This window comes from Heliangelus exortis, chromosome 8 (genome assembly GCF_036169615.1).
Source record: "Heliangelus exortis chromosome 8, bHelExo1.hap1, whole genome shotgun sequence".
NCBI lineage: Eukaryota > Metazoa > Chordata > Aves > Apodiformes > Trochilidae > Heliangelus > Heliangelus exortis.
The window spans coordinates 30,059,816-30,075,928 of NC_092429.1; the positions used below are offsets into that span (position 1 = coordinate 30,059,816).

The 16,113-nt window shown below is 50.6% G+C and overlaps 1 protein-coding gene across 3 annotated transcripts in view; it reads left to right on the plus strand.

The window, feature by feature from the left end:
• The window catches only part of PBX1 (PBX homeobox 1), a 124,554-nt gene that overhangs the window by 91,096 nt on the left and 17,345 nt on the right, over positions 1–16,113 (plus strand). For all 3 annotated transcript variants that reach the window (XM_071751387.1, XM_071751389.1, XM_071751388.1), the window contains 4 exons: positions 8,175–8,419; positions 11,304–11,494; positions 12,358–12,493; positions 15,480–15,639. In XM_071751387.1, the coding sequence (XP_071607488.1) occupies positions 8,175–8,419; positions 11,304–11,494; positions 12,358–12,493; positions 15,480–15,639 (732 nt within the window). The remainder of the gene's footprint in view (positions 1–8,174; positions 8,420–11,303; positions 11,495–12,357; positions 12,494–15,479; positions 15,640–16,113) is intronic.

A 16,113-nucleotide genomic window follows, 5' to 3' on the forward strand; every position in this document is an offset into this window, starting at 1 on the left:
TCACCTATGGCTCCCTTGCCCTGGCTGCTTTGTGCTTGGAGCAGCCGTTCACAGGCTCAGCATGGCCAGAGGAATGACCTTCCCAAGAGGGGAGCAGGATGGAAAGGCAGCTTCCTTCTGGGGGAATAAAAAAAAAACCACCTCTTTTGCTTTGTTCTCAGATTTCAGGGCTTGACCTGGGGCGGTCAGAATGGGACCCTTGTCCTCAGAGGGGCTCTGGAGGCCCCGGCTTCTCATTAGCAGATTCAGCTCATTCAAAGGACCCGTTTTCTTTTCAGCGAGGAGAATTCATATGCAAAGCAGGGCCCAGGAGCAGGAGGCAGATCCCAGCCCCACTGCTGTTCAGAGATGGGGAGGTTTATGGCTGGACCTGTCCTGGGAGCAATCCCATCTTTTGTTTGCTGATTGTTTCCTGCAGGGCTTAGGGACCCAGTGGCCACTCTGTGGTCCGAGCTGGGACGTGGCCCCAGGCCTGAGGAACACCAGGTCTGAGCCATCTCATCTCCTGGGGTGGGGAGGATGTCTTGCTCTGTCCTTTAGTGACAATTGATTGTCTTTCTGGCACAGAAAGGACTCTGGTCCCATCACCCAACGTCCAGCAGAAGGTGAGGTCCTGGTACAGCATGTGCTGCCCTTGGAGGGACCAAGGCAGAGAGCCCTGGGGTTAACCTGGGGTTCTTCTTGTTGCAGTAGCAAAAATCTGATTCTTTTGCCCCATGGCATGATCGAGGGTTGGAAAAAATCCCAAATGCACTCTTCCAGCCTGCTTTCTGCTGCTGAACTGCCTCTGCTCAGCCATCTGCTGGTGGGGCAAGAGGATCTGAGTGCTACCTGCCCTCAGATTTCAGGTGTGAAAATGATCCCTGGGAGTTTTGCAGCTAAAGGGGATGGAAGTTGAGCACCAGCTGCAGTGAAGCATCCATGAGTAGACCCAGCTCGTGGCATCAAGACTGTCAAGAGGAAAAAATGCAAAACATTTAAATCTGATCTGCCATTCTTCGTTTGGCCACAACTGGGCGTGCAGAGAAGGGATCCAAAGCTTTTCCATACCCTGCCCAGTTGCTAACCCTGAGCTAAACTGGTGGGCAGGAGCAGGGTGCAGGGAAGGACTGGGAAGAGGAGCTCATCCCTGCTCATTCAGCTTCCCTGGGAGTGTCACTTGTTTGGGAATCTGGTTCTCAAGAATCTCTGCAACATTGTGACTTACTTTTGTGGAAATGGCTATTTTAGATAATTTTCCAGCTTCGGGGGTGGGGAGTGGGGGAATGATGTTTTTTTTTTTTTTTCCACCCCAATGTGTTAGTGATAATTTTCCGTATCTTTTGAGCATTTTGCTGCCAGATTCTTGCTTGCTATGGCAACCCATTTGGCATTTGGGATGGGGTTAGGAGAGAACTGGTGCAGACTCTTTGCCAGCACTGTGAAATGTGAGCATCTCTTCTGCAGCTTCTGTGGCACGTTGAAGCTGCATCTCCTGAAGTGAGGGAGAGCTGCATCTGATAAATTCTCCTCTTTTCCAAAATCACAGTTTGATGGGAATTCAGGCCTTTTTTTCAGGGGGAGGGGTTGGATTGAGCAAATTATTTGGATGCTTCCACCCCGGAAGGATTAAATTGATGCAAATTTGGATTTTTTAAAAAAAAACGAGGCCAGGGGAAAACAGACAAAATGAGAGGAGAAGATTTCGCTTTTGGTTCAGGGAACATTTTTGGTGGAGCTGAGTTTGGGTTGGAATGCAAGATCCCAAAAGTGGTGGTGTGTAGGAGGGTGCTGGGGCCCAACCATCTGATGCTCCTGCTCTTGGTCAGGGTGTTGCCTGAGGGTCCTGTAGGGCTTGTTGGCCATGACTGGAATTGGCTTCTGGCTGGACCATTACTCTGATGTCACTTGTTCTCATTTCTACAGAAGGATGTACCTTACCTGAATTTAATGTGCTTTATAACCTGAAAGACCACATCTCCACCTCTGAAAGAATGTCTCACAAAATTGGTTTCAGTGCATTGTTTCAAAACAGACCTGATGGACACTTCCGTGCTGGGAGAGGAGGGTGAGGGTCCAGGCTGGCTTTGCCTTGTGTATTGAGTACAATCCTCTCTCTTTATTCCTTGCTGGGATTTTTGGTTTGTTTTATGGTTTTAGACTGTGAAAATTCGAGACAGAAATGACTCGTTACTTTCACTGGGGTTTTTTTTGTTTGTTCGTTTGGTTGGGTTTTTGTTTTTTTCTTCTGGGAAATAAATAAATAAGTAGCTGCACAAAAAAAAAAAAAAAACATTTTGCCAACTGAAATTTTCCATGCCTCATCTCGTGGCAGCCTGGTTTGGAAAATCTGAGCAAAATCTGTTCATCCAGTTGTAAGTTTTGGAAAGGTTGGTGTGAGGAGGGGAACTTTTATGCCAATTTTAAGAGGAAAAAAAAACTTCCCCTGACTTCTCTTAAGTCCTGTTGCCTGGGAGGGTGTGTGTCAGGGTAGCTGGAAATTCCAGTTTTCCTTTATCTGGGATGTCAGTATTGCTGTTGTAATGCTGTGGCTTTATGTAAACATGGTGAATGTAGCCAGCCAGGCTTCAGCCTCCCTGTGATTACTTCTCATTGAAGTGCTCCACCTTGGTTACTGAGGTTGCTGATAGCTCTTTAGAGTGGGCATCTCTGCCTTTCCTGAGGAGACATTTACACTGCTGTCTGGCATGCAGAGCCAGGAATGGACGGGGTGAAGTGCTTTAGCATCCTTCACTTCTTGAAGGTGACTTTGTGGTTAAAGAGAAGATCCAACCCACTGGATTTTTCCTTTGTCTCTGGGATTTGTTGTTGCAGAAGAAAGTAGGCTGCAAGTATGCTTGTGTAGGAAAAAATCAGGAGTTTAGGTAGGTGCAGGGTATCTGGTGGGTTTTCTGCATGAAGAAAGCTTGAGAAGAGCAAATCAAACCCGTGCCATCATAGAATCATGGAATAGAATCACAGAACAGGGTTGGAAAGGACCTAAAGCTCATCCATTCCCAACCCCCTGCATGGTCAGGGACACCTCCCACAGCCCAGGGTGCTCCAAGCCCCATCCAACCTGGGCTGAGACACTGCCAGGGATGGGGCAGCCACAGCTTCTCTGGGCATCCTGTGCCAGCATGGGGCAGCCAAGGAACCCAACCCCAACTCTCCTGAGCTGGTTGTGACTGCAGGTGTGAGTAGGAGAGGGATGCAGGCAGGCAGCCCTGAGCCTCTTACTGCAGAACTGTCCCCAGATGTGAGCAGATGGGAATGCTTTGTCACCAGGCTTAGTGCTGATCATCTTCAGGGAGTGTTGAGATGGCTTTAAATAACTGATTAGTTACCAGCTTGGGTAGCAGGGGCATTTGGTGGCAGGGCATGTGTCCCTCTGCTTGCTGGCTGTTGTTTTAGACCTGGAGGTGTAACAAGATGTTAGAAGGAAACTGGTGAGCTCGTGTGGCTCCTGAAGCTGGGATTCCAGCTGAATATTGTGGGTGGTGGTTAAATGGCAAAAGGTAACAAGGGGCCTGATGTTCAACATGTGTTACAAAGCCTGACTGTGGCTCTGTGCAGAAGTTTTGGGGTTCCCAAGGAGGAGCAATGGTGTCCTTGTTGTACAACACTCCAGGCCAATCCAGGAGTGGATCTGGGCAAGACCTTGTTTGTTAGGTGTGTGGTTGATGTGTCCATGTTTTGGACACTCCAGATGAGTGCTTTGGGAGGGCAGGAGGCATCTCTGCTCACTTGGGGCTGTGAGAGGACAGCCAGCAGTGCTCCTCCAGCTGGGATGCTCTGGGCATCTCTGGTTTCCTGATGGGAAGGTTACCCTGAGAGGCAGCACACAGCCCAGCAGCTGTGGCAGAGGAATTGTCCCTCTCTTTTCAAACTCTCTTGTTGGGTGGGTTGTCCCCCCTGCCAGTACATCTTGGGCACAGTGGTGGCAGGGAAGAAAACCCTTCTGAAAATCACAACCTAATTACTCCCATCTGCTCCGGCACGGCTCCCCAGCTCTGCCTGCCAGGATGCTTGTCTCCAGTGCTAAGTAGCACATTATTTTCGATAAGTTGCAATCATTTCCTTGAAATCTCCTTCTCCTTTAAAATTTCCCCTTGGAAAGGCAATTCGGCAAGTTGGGAATGGGCAGAAAGAACCCCAGGAAAAGCCAGGCAGAAGCAGCCCAGCTGGGGTGGGAGGAGGGCAGTGCTCCTGACTCCTTTTGGGGTGGGTTTGTTGGAACTTCAGTCCAGCTGCCAGGACCAGCTCTTGGGGTCAGGAACTGGAGCTGACCCCACTGATTGCCTTTGTGGTGCTGTCCTGCCTGTGTTCCCTGTGCTGCTGGAAGGGGTGGAAACAAAAGGGTTGCTAAACTGAAGTGTTTTGAGGTGGCCTTGGTGGAGAAGAGAGGTGGCTGTGTGCTCAGCTCCCTGCCCTGAGCTGGCTCCTCCCGTCCCTTTGTAAAAAAGTTCCTAGGAAAACAGAGTGAATAAGGGAGGGGATGGTGGTGTGAGGGACCAGGTGACACCTGTACTGGTTTCTTTGGTGTTTTCACAGCCCCAGACCATCCCCAGGGTGCAGGTCATGTTGCAGGCATGTGCCAGCACTGTGTCAAGGGCTGTTTTTCTGTTCCCTGGCTTCCTGGCCACCCCATCACACAGGGAAATCAGGCACAGGTCCCATGGGTTGGGGACACAGATGGGGTGGTTCTGGCTGCCCATCTGATGTTGTGGGCTGGTGGTTCTGCTCGCACTCCACTCCTTGGAGATGCCAGGAATGGCAGGGAACATCTTGGAGCATCCAAAAGCTTTGATGACTTGATGTAGTTTCCAGCCTGCATCCCTGAATCACAGGGCAGCAAGGAGCTGGGAGCCACCTTCAGCTTTGTCTCCTTGCCTGGTTCTCCAACCCCAGTACTGCCACTGCTCCCCTGTGTCCTGCACCAGGACATGTCACCGAGCCAGGCCAGGACTCAGACTTTGTCCTCTGCAGCCCTTGGCTGTGATTCCCTGCTCAGGAGGGAGAAGGAGTGGGCATGTGAGCTGGGAGCCATTTCCCAGCTGCTGGAATGGCTTCTCCGTGACCCTGCTGGTGTCCGTGACCCGAGTGCAGGCTGGGTGGTGGCCTGGCAGTCCCCAGCTGCTGGCATGGATGACGGTGACCCTGCCATGGCCTCAAGCCAGGCTCCTCAGTTCCCCTCCATGGGCACTTAGGGGACAAGGCACAGGGCTTGGCTTTGTTCTTTAAAATAGATCCATATGGATATTTGCATGTGTGCATATATAGGGAGATACAGATATATACTTTATATATATTTAAACTTGCACTTTGAGGCAGCAGGGGACCTTTGCAAGGGCCGAGCCCCCTCTAGTGGCATTTGCAGCGGCTCCGGGGGCTTCCAAGCCAGCGGGAAAGCAGCCAAGGACAGAAAGTCTTGCATGAATTTTCCTTCTTCCCCGGCTGCCAGTCGCTATCTTTCTTTTTGTTCTTTTATTCCCTCAACCCCCCCTTTTTCTCTTAAATCAGGAGCAGCAAATGGCAGGTCCTGGGGATGCCAGGATGCTCGGGTGGGAGTGGACCCAGAGCCCCCTTAGCTCCAGCTTGCTGCTGGGCTGCCAGGGCTCATTCTGCTGAATTTATTTCACTGTGGTTTGGTGGGAAAGCCAGCAGCCTGCTGAGAGGGGAGACCTTTTGGGATGGGCTGCCCAGATCCATCTGTGGGTCGGGTGCCCACCCCCAGCCCCCCAGTCAGAGGAGCTGGATCCCATCAGGGGGAGAATTTTGGAGAGTTGGAGCTGCTGAGCGGCTCAGCATCCTGGCAGGAGCTGCAGACAGCACTGGGAAGATTAAAAAAAAAAAAAAAAAAAAAAAAAAAGGAGCTTTTAAATAATCATTTTGTCTTCTCCTCGGCTGAGCGCAGCCTTCCAGGGATAAATAGGCAGCATCAGTTCTGCTCAGACACATTGCCCTTTCCATTTATTTACTCCCCAGTGTTCTGCTGAGCAGGTGGCCGAGCCCAGGCCATCTCTGTGTGGTCCCCAGCTGGGTCCAGGTCTCTGCTGTGGGGACCCCAGTCCATCCGTGGGATGCTGGGGATGCACCCCCCAGCCTTTGGCAGGCTGATAGAGCTCAGGGGTTACCCAGGACTTTTCCTCGGGAAGCAGCTTTCTAAGCATCAACTAATTAATCACTTGTGCCTACCTGTCAGGTCAATGATTCCTGAGATTTTTAATCTAAAAATATTTCCCTTTTGAAATTCAGATGCACCTCTTTTGGCAGCTCTGCTTTTGATTTGTTTATTTGTTGGGGTTTTTTAAATTTTTCTTTTCTTTTTTTTTTTGAACCGTGTAGCTTTCTATTTGTGTTTGGGCTTTTGATGTGCTTTAATGTAGTGATTTTTATTTTTTTTTTAACCAGAAGAATGGGAATTTGTTATAATTTTTTTTTTCCATAGCAAGTTTCTCTCTCGCCCACAGCCTGTTATCTCCCCACTTCCCTCTTCTCTTTTTGAAGGATTTTGGCTACCTTGGGGCTTGGCAACTGGCGCCCAGCTCCAACTTTGGCACCATGCCCTCATCCCTCCATATAGAAATGATCCTCCCTAGCACAGAGTTATTTTTTGTTAGCTAATCTTACTGGCAAATGCATTCTTGCTGGGTTTCTTGAATTTTTTTCTTTCCCCCTGACCTCCCCACGTTTGTTGAGAGCGAACGTTTTAATCACAAAAACGCCAATAAGTGCTAAAGTCCTGAAAATAATGAATTCAGTAGAGCTGGAGGCTTTGGAAAAAAGCTCTTCTTAATGTTGGCCAAACCTCTCAGCAGGGTCTTTTGCTTCAGTTTTACTCTGATAATAACTATATCCATTTCTAACTTCTTTCAGAGTGAACATACTCTGTGGGGTATTTTAGCTGCTCTGGTTTTACTTCTTACTGCAAACTGATTTGGGACTTTTTTTTTTTTTCCCAACGACAGGGAAAGCCACAAGCTCATGTTTGCACTGTGGTGTTGGGGGTGTCAAATTAATCTTGGGTGCAAGCTTTATCAGAACCCACACGTTGCCCAGCCCTGGATGTTTGTGTGTGTTTCCAAAGTGCTTTGAGCTCCTGTGGCAGATGAGCTAGGAAAATGCAGTCCGTTTCTCTTAGGAAATGCCTTTTTTGATCACTCAGGATTAATTTTATGTAATTTGCAGGTGCACACACCTTTGTGTGGGCATCCAGCAATCTTGGGTGGTGCTTCTGTGTTAGAGCACGGAGCAGACAGGGGGCATGAAGGGCACCTCTGTTCTTCAGAGGGGGGAAGTGCCCCTTGGCCAAGCCAGTCAGGATGCTCCCATGTGGTTTTTCCAGGAAAGCCCTTGCAGAGGGATGACTTTTACTTGAAGCAATAATTGAGGCGGGGAGCACAAAGAGGGGAGGAAAATTCTCTCCTTGGCAAGTCACTCTGGGAGGATTGATTTATTGTCTCCCCTTTTCTTACCATGGTTTAGACTTCACTGAAACGATCAGATTCTAAAAAAAAAAAAAAAAGGTGTTTTCCAAAGAGTAAATCATTCTCTGTACGTCTTTTTTATGCTTGTGACTACAAACATGGCTTTGCAAGCCCTCTCCATCTGTATTTAAAGATGGGGAAACTGAGGCACGGTCAACCCTGGGCTCTGTCCTTCTTCCTCTGCCAGCTGGGGCTGATGGCTGATGCAAGCAGTACAGGATCAGCCCATAAATGACCCTTGGGGGACATGAGATGACCCTCAAGTGGGCTGGGGCTGGAGACTCCTGACTTCCCATCCTGTGCTTGAATTGGTTTATGGTCTCTGTCACTTCTGGCAGCAAGAACGGGTGCATGTACTGGGATTTTGGGTGGTGTTGCTACCCGTTTTGCTGCATACTTGAACACAAATCAGGGTTTTCTGGGTTACCACTGCAGCGAGCTCTTTCTGGTTCTGCCCTACTTCTTCCCTGTGGGAAGGAGGGAGGAAGGGAGGCCAGAAGGGGAGTGGGGAGTTGGGATGCCCCTGGTGACAAGCATTTGGAGCACATCTGCCTTTTGGGGTACCCTTGGGAAAGGAGGACAAGCCCTGTTTGATAGGGACTGATCCCCTGGGATGAGCCACCCTTTCAGATGAGCATCCCTTCACCTGACAGAAGCCCCGTGGCACCACTCAGCCTTCCCCTCTCCCTTTTGTGTCTCCTGCAGTGCTGAGCATCCGGGGAGCCCAGGAAGAGGAGCCCACGGACCCCCAGCTGATGAGGTTAGACAACATGCTCCTGGCTGAGGGGGTAGCGGGCCCCGAAAAAGGAGGGGGCTCGGCCGCTGCCGCCGCTGCCGCCGCCGCCTCGGGAGGCGCCGGCTCGGACAACTCTGTGGAGCATTCTGACTACAGAGCCAAGCTCTCCCAGATCCGACAGATCTACCACACGGAGCTGGAGAAGTACGAGCAGGTAACAGGCTCCTTCGTGGTGGGAATGGTGGGATGGTGGGAGCAGGGATGCCGGGAGAGCCCGGGTCGCTGCTGCTGACGTCTGTTGTTAGGGCGAGCGCCGAGCGGTGCTTGGGGCTGGGGTGAAAACGTGTCTGGTGTAGGGTTGGGTTTGTGTGCTGGGAGAAGAGGCTCAGCATGGAGTGCCCCTTTGATTTGTGTTTGCTGCTCCTCCCCTTCATATCCTGCCAAAAAAATAAAAAAGGGCCTGACGACAGGAGAGTCCTCTGCGAGGGGCTGGCTGCGGTGCAGGCAGTTTTCCAAGCAAGGACTGAAGCAGAATCTTCCTTGAATGTTTTTTCTGCTTGAAAAGCTCTTTTTCCAGAAAAAAAAAAAAAAAAAAACCAAAAAAAAAAACTGGCTCTTTTTTTTTTTTCTTGAAGAAGATTATTCTGAAAAACTATTTGGGTCATGAATGCAGCTATTGGTAACACTGACAATTGCATGAAGAGCTGCTCAGGCCAGTGCTCAAGCCCAGTTTCTTTCAAATGCTTCCAGATGTTTTGCAGCCCTCTCTTTGCCACCAGGCAGCTTGCCCTTGTGATGAATGTGGTTTCTACCCTGAGGCTGTGATTTATGGAGTGCAAGCATATGGAGTCCTTCTTGGGTGCAGGACAGGCTCTGCTGCCAGGGCCAGGCAGGGTTTCAGGTCTCTGGTTTGATGCTGTCTCTGCTGGTGCCACAGGGCTGTAAGCAGCTGCCAGGGTCTCTATGGGCAAGTCAGCCTGGTTCCCAATTTATTTGGCTAACTGGTTGTATGGTGGGGCTGGGGGGACATCTTGCCCCTTCAGGTGCCACGCTGACCAAGCTGAGGTTGTTGGTTGGCATCTCCAGCCCTGCATCCAGGAGTGGTGTGAAGGTACCTTAGATGGGTGCCCCTGGGTTGGAGCTGGAGTCAGGGTGGGCAGGGAGAACTCTGGTGTTGGAGAAGCCAAGCGTGGTGACACCATGAAAGGCATTTGCCAGGACATCAGAGGAAGAGGGATGGCAGGGCACAGGGAGCAGGTTGGAGAGGTGACCTTTGTTGGCTCTTCTCAACCCTTTCAGTCCCTCAGAGCAGGGGATATGGGGTGGTGTGAGAGCCTCAGGTCTGCCACACGGGTGGGACTGGAGAGCACATCAGGGCTGATCTTTCAGCTGAAAAGGGGGAGAGAGAACCTCTTGTCCTCTGTCACCCAAGCCTGAGGAGACACCATGAAGGGCAGAGCCAGCAGGGACCCTTCTCCAAGGACACAGCAAGGGACTGGCTTCAGGGAAGGACCTTCTGCTCCTTCCTCCCCTTTAGGGGGGGAGCTGGGTTGTTTTATGGTTTTGTTTCTGCATCATTTCTGCTCCCCACAGCCAGACCCAGGAGACACAATCCTCTACCCCAGTCCCGTGGGGTGTGAGGGGCCACCACCTCTTTTCCTTCTTGCATCCCACCCAGAGGGCTGTGTTTCCCAGGGAGTTGGCTTGGGAATGGCCGTGCCAGGCCACACGTCTGGTGTCACCTCTGGTGACCCTGCAAAACCAGGGCTGGGGGGTTCTCAGCTTCCACCCCCCCCTCTCTCCAGTCCCATTCTTGGTTGTTTGGGCAGCGTGGCTTCTCGTGGTGTCTGGCTGCTGCTGTGACAGCGCTCGCCGGCAATTTTGTCTTTAATGCTCTTTATTTCACGCCAAGAGGAGAGGAGCTGGAATTGCTCAGGCGTCTGGGAGCAGAGAGGAGGCTGGCTGGGAGCTCGGGTAGCTCACCCCGGGAGGTGGGAGCTGTCAGCTGGTGATGGGCAATTGGAGGGGCTCAGTTGTCCTTGGGAACATCTCCCTCTGGGGTCTGAGCCATGGGAGGGGATTCGGCACCTCCTGGACCAGTCGTGGGCCGGCCCTGGGGATAATGATTAGAGGGGAAGAAGCTTGGAATGATGAGGTGGAAGATAGTGAGTAAAGCCTATGCTGCCAGGCCACAAAACCAGGGTCATTTTCCCTGCTAGCTCCTTCTTCCCAGTGTCCCCATCACTGTCCCCAGAGCAGCTGCCTGTGTCCCAGGAGCACCCACAGCTTTTTCAGCCATCAGTGTCCGAGTGCTGCTCTCAACCTGGGTTTCAGTGCTTGGATCCCAGCCTGGTTCTGGGAGCTGGAGAATCCTGTCGTGCCCCTGAGGTGCTCATGGGGATGGAGGAGAGGGCAATGCAGTGGCCTTCATCCAGAAATCCCTCCCTCCCATCTCACCCTGCCTCCTCTCACTGCCCTGTCCTCCCAGCATGGCAGCAGCCAGACACTGCTGTGCCAGCAGCAAACTAATTGGGATTATTACCTGCTTACCCTTACTTGTCAGTGCTCCTGACTCGCTCAGGTTTAATCATCATTATTTACTTCTGATCAGACGTGGTAAGAGCACAGAGTAGTGCCCTGTCTCTGGGAGCTGCTCCTGTGAAGCACCAGGGGCTCTGCAGGACACGGGTGCTGGTGTCCAGCTGGGGTGGTGGGGGGAAGGACAGCAGGTCAAAAGGTTCGTGGTCCTTAGATAAATCTCTGGCTCCTCCAGTCCCATCCAGAAAAACACTGGCTGTGAGTTCTTCACTCTTTACAGGAGTCCTAGGGCTTCACCTGCCCCAGCTCCACCCATGATCCCCAAGAGCAAAGAAATTGTCTCCTGCCTTTCTCAACATGTTTTGTCAGAGCCTCTTATGTTTGGCAGAGGAGGAGAACTTGACTTCCCCCCAAGAACCATCACACTTTACCAAAAAGCCCCAACCCTTGAGGCCTCCAGTGGCTTCTCCTTCCTCACCAGCACTTCCCTTGTGCTCTCCGTGACGCCACCGAATGACCTTCCCATCCTGGGGTTTCTTTTGCTTTTCTTGCCATCCCAGGCGTGCAACGAATTCACCACCCACGTGATGAACCTGCTGCGTGAGCAGAGCCGGACCAGACCCATCTCTCCCAAGGAGATCGAGCGGATGGTGAGCATCATCCACCGCAAGTTCAGCTCCATCCAGATGCAGCTGAAGCAAAGCACCTGTGAAGCCGTCATGATCCTGCGCTCCCGGTTTCTGGATGCACGGTGAGTTCCCTGGGATTTCCTCCTCCCCCCCTGTCTGGTGGTGTTCCAGGGGGTTTGAGGTTCTGGAGGAAATCCCTGCCTGGCTGCAGGGAGAGTGTTTCTTGGAGCTGCAGGGACTGTTTTATCCTCCTTCCCCTTAGCTGTGGCTCTGCAGGCAGTGGGCAGTAGTTGGAGACATCCAACCTGGGGGTCAGGGAGCGTTCCAGCTGTACCTGAAGAGTTCCACCTGCTGGTTTTGCTCCAGCAGAAGAAGATTCTGTGGCATATTCCAGCAAACCTCTCTGGTGAAAATTTGCTCTTCAGCTCCTCCAGCCTGTCCTGTCCCCTCTAGGTTCCTGGTTTTTTCCTTCAGTTTCCATTGTCCCAGATTTCCAGTTTGCTGCAGAATTATTTCACTTCCCCAGCTGGCTGCATGCAAGCTGTGGCTTGGGTTTTGGGCTGGGGTGGGGAGGAGAGGAGAGGCAGCTGCTCCCAGGGGGGTAAGGGAAGAGGTAGGAGGCAGATAGTACCCAGCTGCAAATACATCAAACTTCAAGCCTGTGTCTGCCACTGCTTTCTCAGCGTGGGGCTTTGCAGAGCAGCAGTGATGCCTTGGCTTTAGGACTTGTCTGTGAGCCAGAGTGATAATTTGAGAAGGAGACTTAAATTATTTTGGAAGATGCTGAGAGAGAAGTCACCAGCAAGGCACAGATGAGAAGCTTCCTGGCAATGACTCTATGATACTCTGTGCTCCCAGGAACGTGGGAAGGAGGGAGGGAAATGGAGAAAGTCAGAGTACCTAAAATGACATTCCAGTTCCTGGTTCCCTGGCACTGATTCCCTTCTGTTTTTCCTTCTGTTTTCCCCTCTTTCTTCATGCTAAGGCGGAAGAGACGAAACTTCAACAAGCAGGCCACGGAAATCCTGAATGAGTATTTCTATTCCCATCTCAGCAACCCTTACCCCAGTGAGGAAGCCAAAGAAGAGCTAGCCAAGAAATGTGGCATCACAGTCTCACAGGTGAGAGGCCCCAGGAACACAGAAAATGCAGCTGCTAAACCTTAGCCAGGTTCCAGACATCAGTCAAGTCAGTCGTGTCCCCCTGTGGAACATTTCATTACTAAATGAGGGGATGGGAGAGCAGACAGCAGACTTGCAGATTGAAGCCAAAGTTGGAAAAAGAGAGTTTGGGAGAGGGTTTGAAAGGGATGAAGACTTCAGGGAGTGATGGCTGTGTGTGCAGCCAAGGTTTTAATGACACAGAAAGGATGTGGCTTGACCCAGAAAGGCAAAGTCTTCTCCTCGGGGAACCAGCACTGAGCTGGCTTGTAAGGACTCATTTGAGCTGAAAGTCCATTCTGCAAGCCAAGGGATTTGAAGGCAATAGGAAGAGTTGTGCAGATTTTGCTCAATAAGGTAGGAAGGACAAGGTCCTGGGGGGCAGAGTGTGGTTCAGGTGAGCTGATGGTTATAGTTCCTGCTCCAGGAGGGTGGGCTTCCTCAGGGTCATTGCTCTCTGTCATTACTTCCATGCTGCAGAACATGACATCTCCCTGACTTGCTTACCCCTCACAGAAAGGTGGTCAATAAAGACAAACTGAATTATTTCCGTACATTCAAGGCAGACACGTAATTCCTGGAGTCTGTAGCTTTGACCTGGGATCTGCTGGGGTTTGTGAGGAGTGCACTCAGTCCTTGGAAGTGTTCAACCCTACGTTGCTCGGGCCTGCCCTTCTTTTTTTCTTCTGCTTTTTGGAGCAAGCTGCACGGAGCAAGCATCTGTATGGCCTGTGGTATCCTTGTCCTCATATGAGCATAGCACTTCCTCTAAACTCCCTTTGTGTTCCCCGTCTTGGGCCACTTCCCAGGCACATGCCTGCTGATTGCTTGAGCAAACTGAAGACAGCAGTAGCATCTGGTGTCCTTGTGAGAGCATGTCTGCCTTCAGCAGGAGCAGCAGCAGCCAAGGGAAGGTGTCATCACCATGCTGAACACCCGCTGAGCCACTCCAGTGGCATCCCCTGGGCTGAAGGATCCAAGTGTTGATTCTGCCCAGAGTTACCTATGAGAGACAGCACATATTGTTAAGTAAAACTACAGCTGTCCTGATGCTTCCTCTCTCACTTTTAATTCATCTGTTCACACTTACAACTTCTCTCTTGCACAAAGAAAATGCCCAGGAGAAATGCTGTGCTCAGGATACTTTTGGCCAGGCTGCATCATCCCTGTCTCCAGGATCTCCTTCCCTTCTCCAACCAAAGAAGGCAGAAGCAAACACACAGCCAGGTCTCAGCTTTTCCTGAGGCTGATTTGGAACATGAGGCAGCATCACTTTGTGCAAGTAATGAGCAGAGTTCATCTGAACTCAAGGGCTGACCGGGATAGGCAGGTTCTTGACTTCACACCTTTTAAGTTGAAGCTGGATTGTGGTGGCCATTTTTCCTGGCTTCTTGTCCTGTCGCCCTCAGAGTTTGCCCACTGGCTCCAGCACATGGATCCTGTTGTAGAAGGATAGCTAAGTGGGAAGATCCTGAAGGAGTACATTGTCATGAATGAGAAAACTGGATCAAGAAGTAGAATTGGAGCTCCTTGCAAGCAGTGCCTGTGCCTGGTGCCACCCAAGTGTTCTCTCCCACACCTGGGTTGGGTGCTGATCTGAGTTACTGCCTTTTGCCTCCTGAGAGTCTCTTCTTTCCTTTTTTTCTCTAGGCTGAATATTTCCCATGTCTTCCCTGAAGTTGTTTGCCATGACACAGTGCTCCCCAGTGAAGAAGCTGATGATCAGCTGGGCACTGAGTGGGGGTCTGTGAACACTGAGTTCTCAGTGGGTCCTGGGGGAAGCAGCTCTTCCTGGGTATCACAGCCAGATTTCACAGACTTTGGAGTTTCTTTTCACTCTGCTGAACCTCTGACATGCAAACCTTGGGGTATTTTTCCAGACACCTGGCGTACTGTCCCAGCAATGTTTCCTTTGAGTCTTCCTACTACTGATCCAAGGATATTACCTGGTAGCCTGCTCAGATCACCTGCTTGTCCCTCTCCCTGGGACTTCCTGAGGTTCCTGCATTGTGCTGCTGCAGGGACAGGGAAACACCTTTCCCCAGGACTGGTGTGAGCAGAGCTGCACCATTTCATTCTGCCTTCAGATCTGGTGCAGCATTTTCAGCCACCCCACCAAAGAATCCTGTTTCTTTTATTCTTTGGGGGGAAAAAAAAAAAGTCCACTGCCCTCATTCAGCACACTTCTAGGTGCTTGGACATGGCACAGCCATGGTGGTCTCTGGGCAAACAGGATGGAAACATCTCCTCCCCCTTGCCAAAGGACTTGCTTCTTCCCTGGAACCAAAAATAGGTCTTAGGATGACCCCTTACTGCCTCTCCATCCTTCCCCTGGAGGTCCTGCTGTATGTTAAACCTCACAAAGCTGAGCTCAGCTGGATGGAGAACACCCAGTTCTGGCCTCTTGCACTGATACCACTCAGGTGGATCAAAAGCTTCAGTCACATCAAGACAACTTTTGACAGCCAGGCCCAAATAAATTCATCAGGTGCTTACCCTGAAAGTCACCCTGGCTTCTCCAGAGGGAGGAGAAGGGGCATCTGTCCCTGTCAAAGGGACTGGAAGAGGAGGAAAATGAAAAGTTCCAAAATGGCACATTTACAGATTGCCCAATTTGACTTTTCTCAGTCATTTGACTTTCTCAGGGTTTTTTTAACCCATCTGACATTTTTGTTGGGTAGGTCTAATGGCTTCTGTGGAGCATCCCTTTAGTGGACGTCCCATCCAGAGAGGAACCAGAAGCATCCACAGGAGCCTCAAGGAGGGTCCCACCACTTTTCCTGGGCTTGATGTGATATTTGTGGGTTGAAGGAGCTTCCTTCCATGGCTGGGAAAACGGGGAGGATGCGGGGGGGAAAGAACATGCACTAATCCACCTTCCTCACCCAGCCCCACTCACCAGGGCTGAACCATTAATGTCTTTGTCTTCTCTTCCAACTCACTCCAGGTATCAAACTGGTTTGGAAATAAGAGAATCCGGTACAAGAAGAACATAGGTAAATTTCAAGAGGAAGCCAATATTTATGCTGCCAAAACGGCTGTCACGGCTACCAATGTGTCAGCCCATGGAAGCCAGGCTAACTCACCCTCAACTCCCAATTCAGCTGGTTAGTTTTTGTTTTTATTTTATTTTGGGTCATTAGTGTTTGGTTTTGGGTTTTTTTGTTGGTTCTCCCCCTCCCTCTAATCTGTCTCTGGTTTTCTCCTTTCAGTTAATTCTATTTTTATTTTATGATTTTGGTTGGCTCACCTTTGTGGTCTTTAAAAATAAAAAAAAAGAGATGGGTTTGGTTTTGAGGTTGTTTTGGGGGGGTACTTTAGTTTTCTTTGTATTTTTTTCCCCTCTCTTTTCTCCTTTTTTTTTTCTTTCCTCTTCCCCTTCCGTGCTCAATTTTTTCTTGGAAAAGTGACATGATCTAAACTTGTGACTAATGGTGCCATGTTGGGGCTTATATACAGGGTTGGTAAACACAAAACTTGAAAAATTATCTGGGAAAAGATTGCTGGAATTGCTTACACCTGGGGGTGGGAGGGAGGAAAAAGAAAATCTTAAAAAAAAGTCCTTGCATAATGGTTCTGTT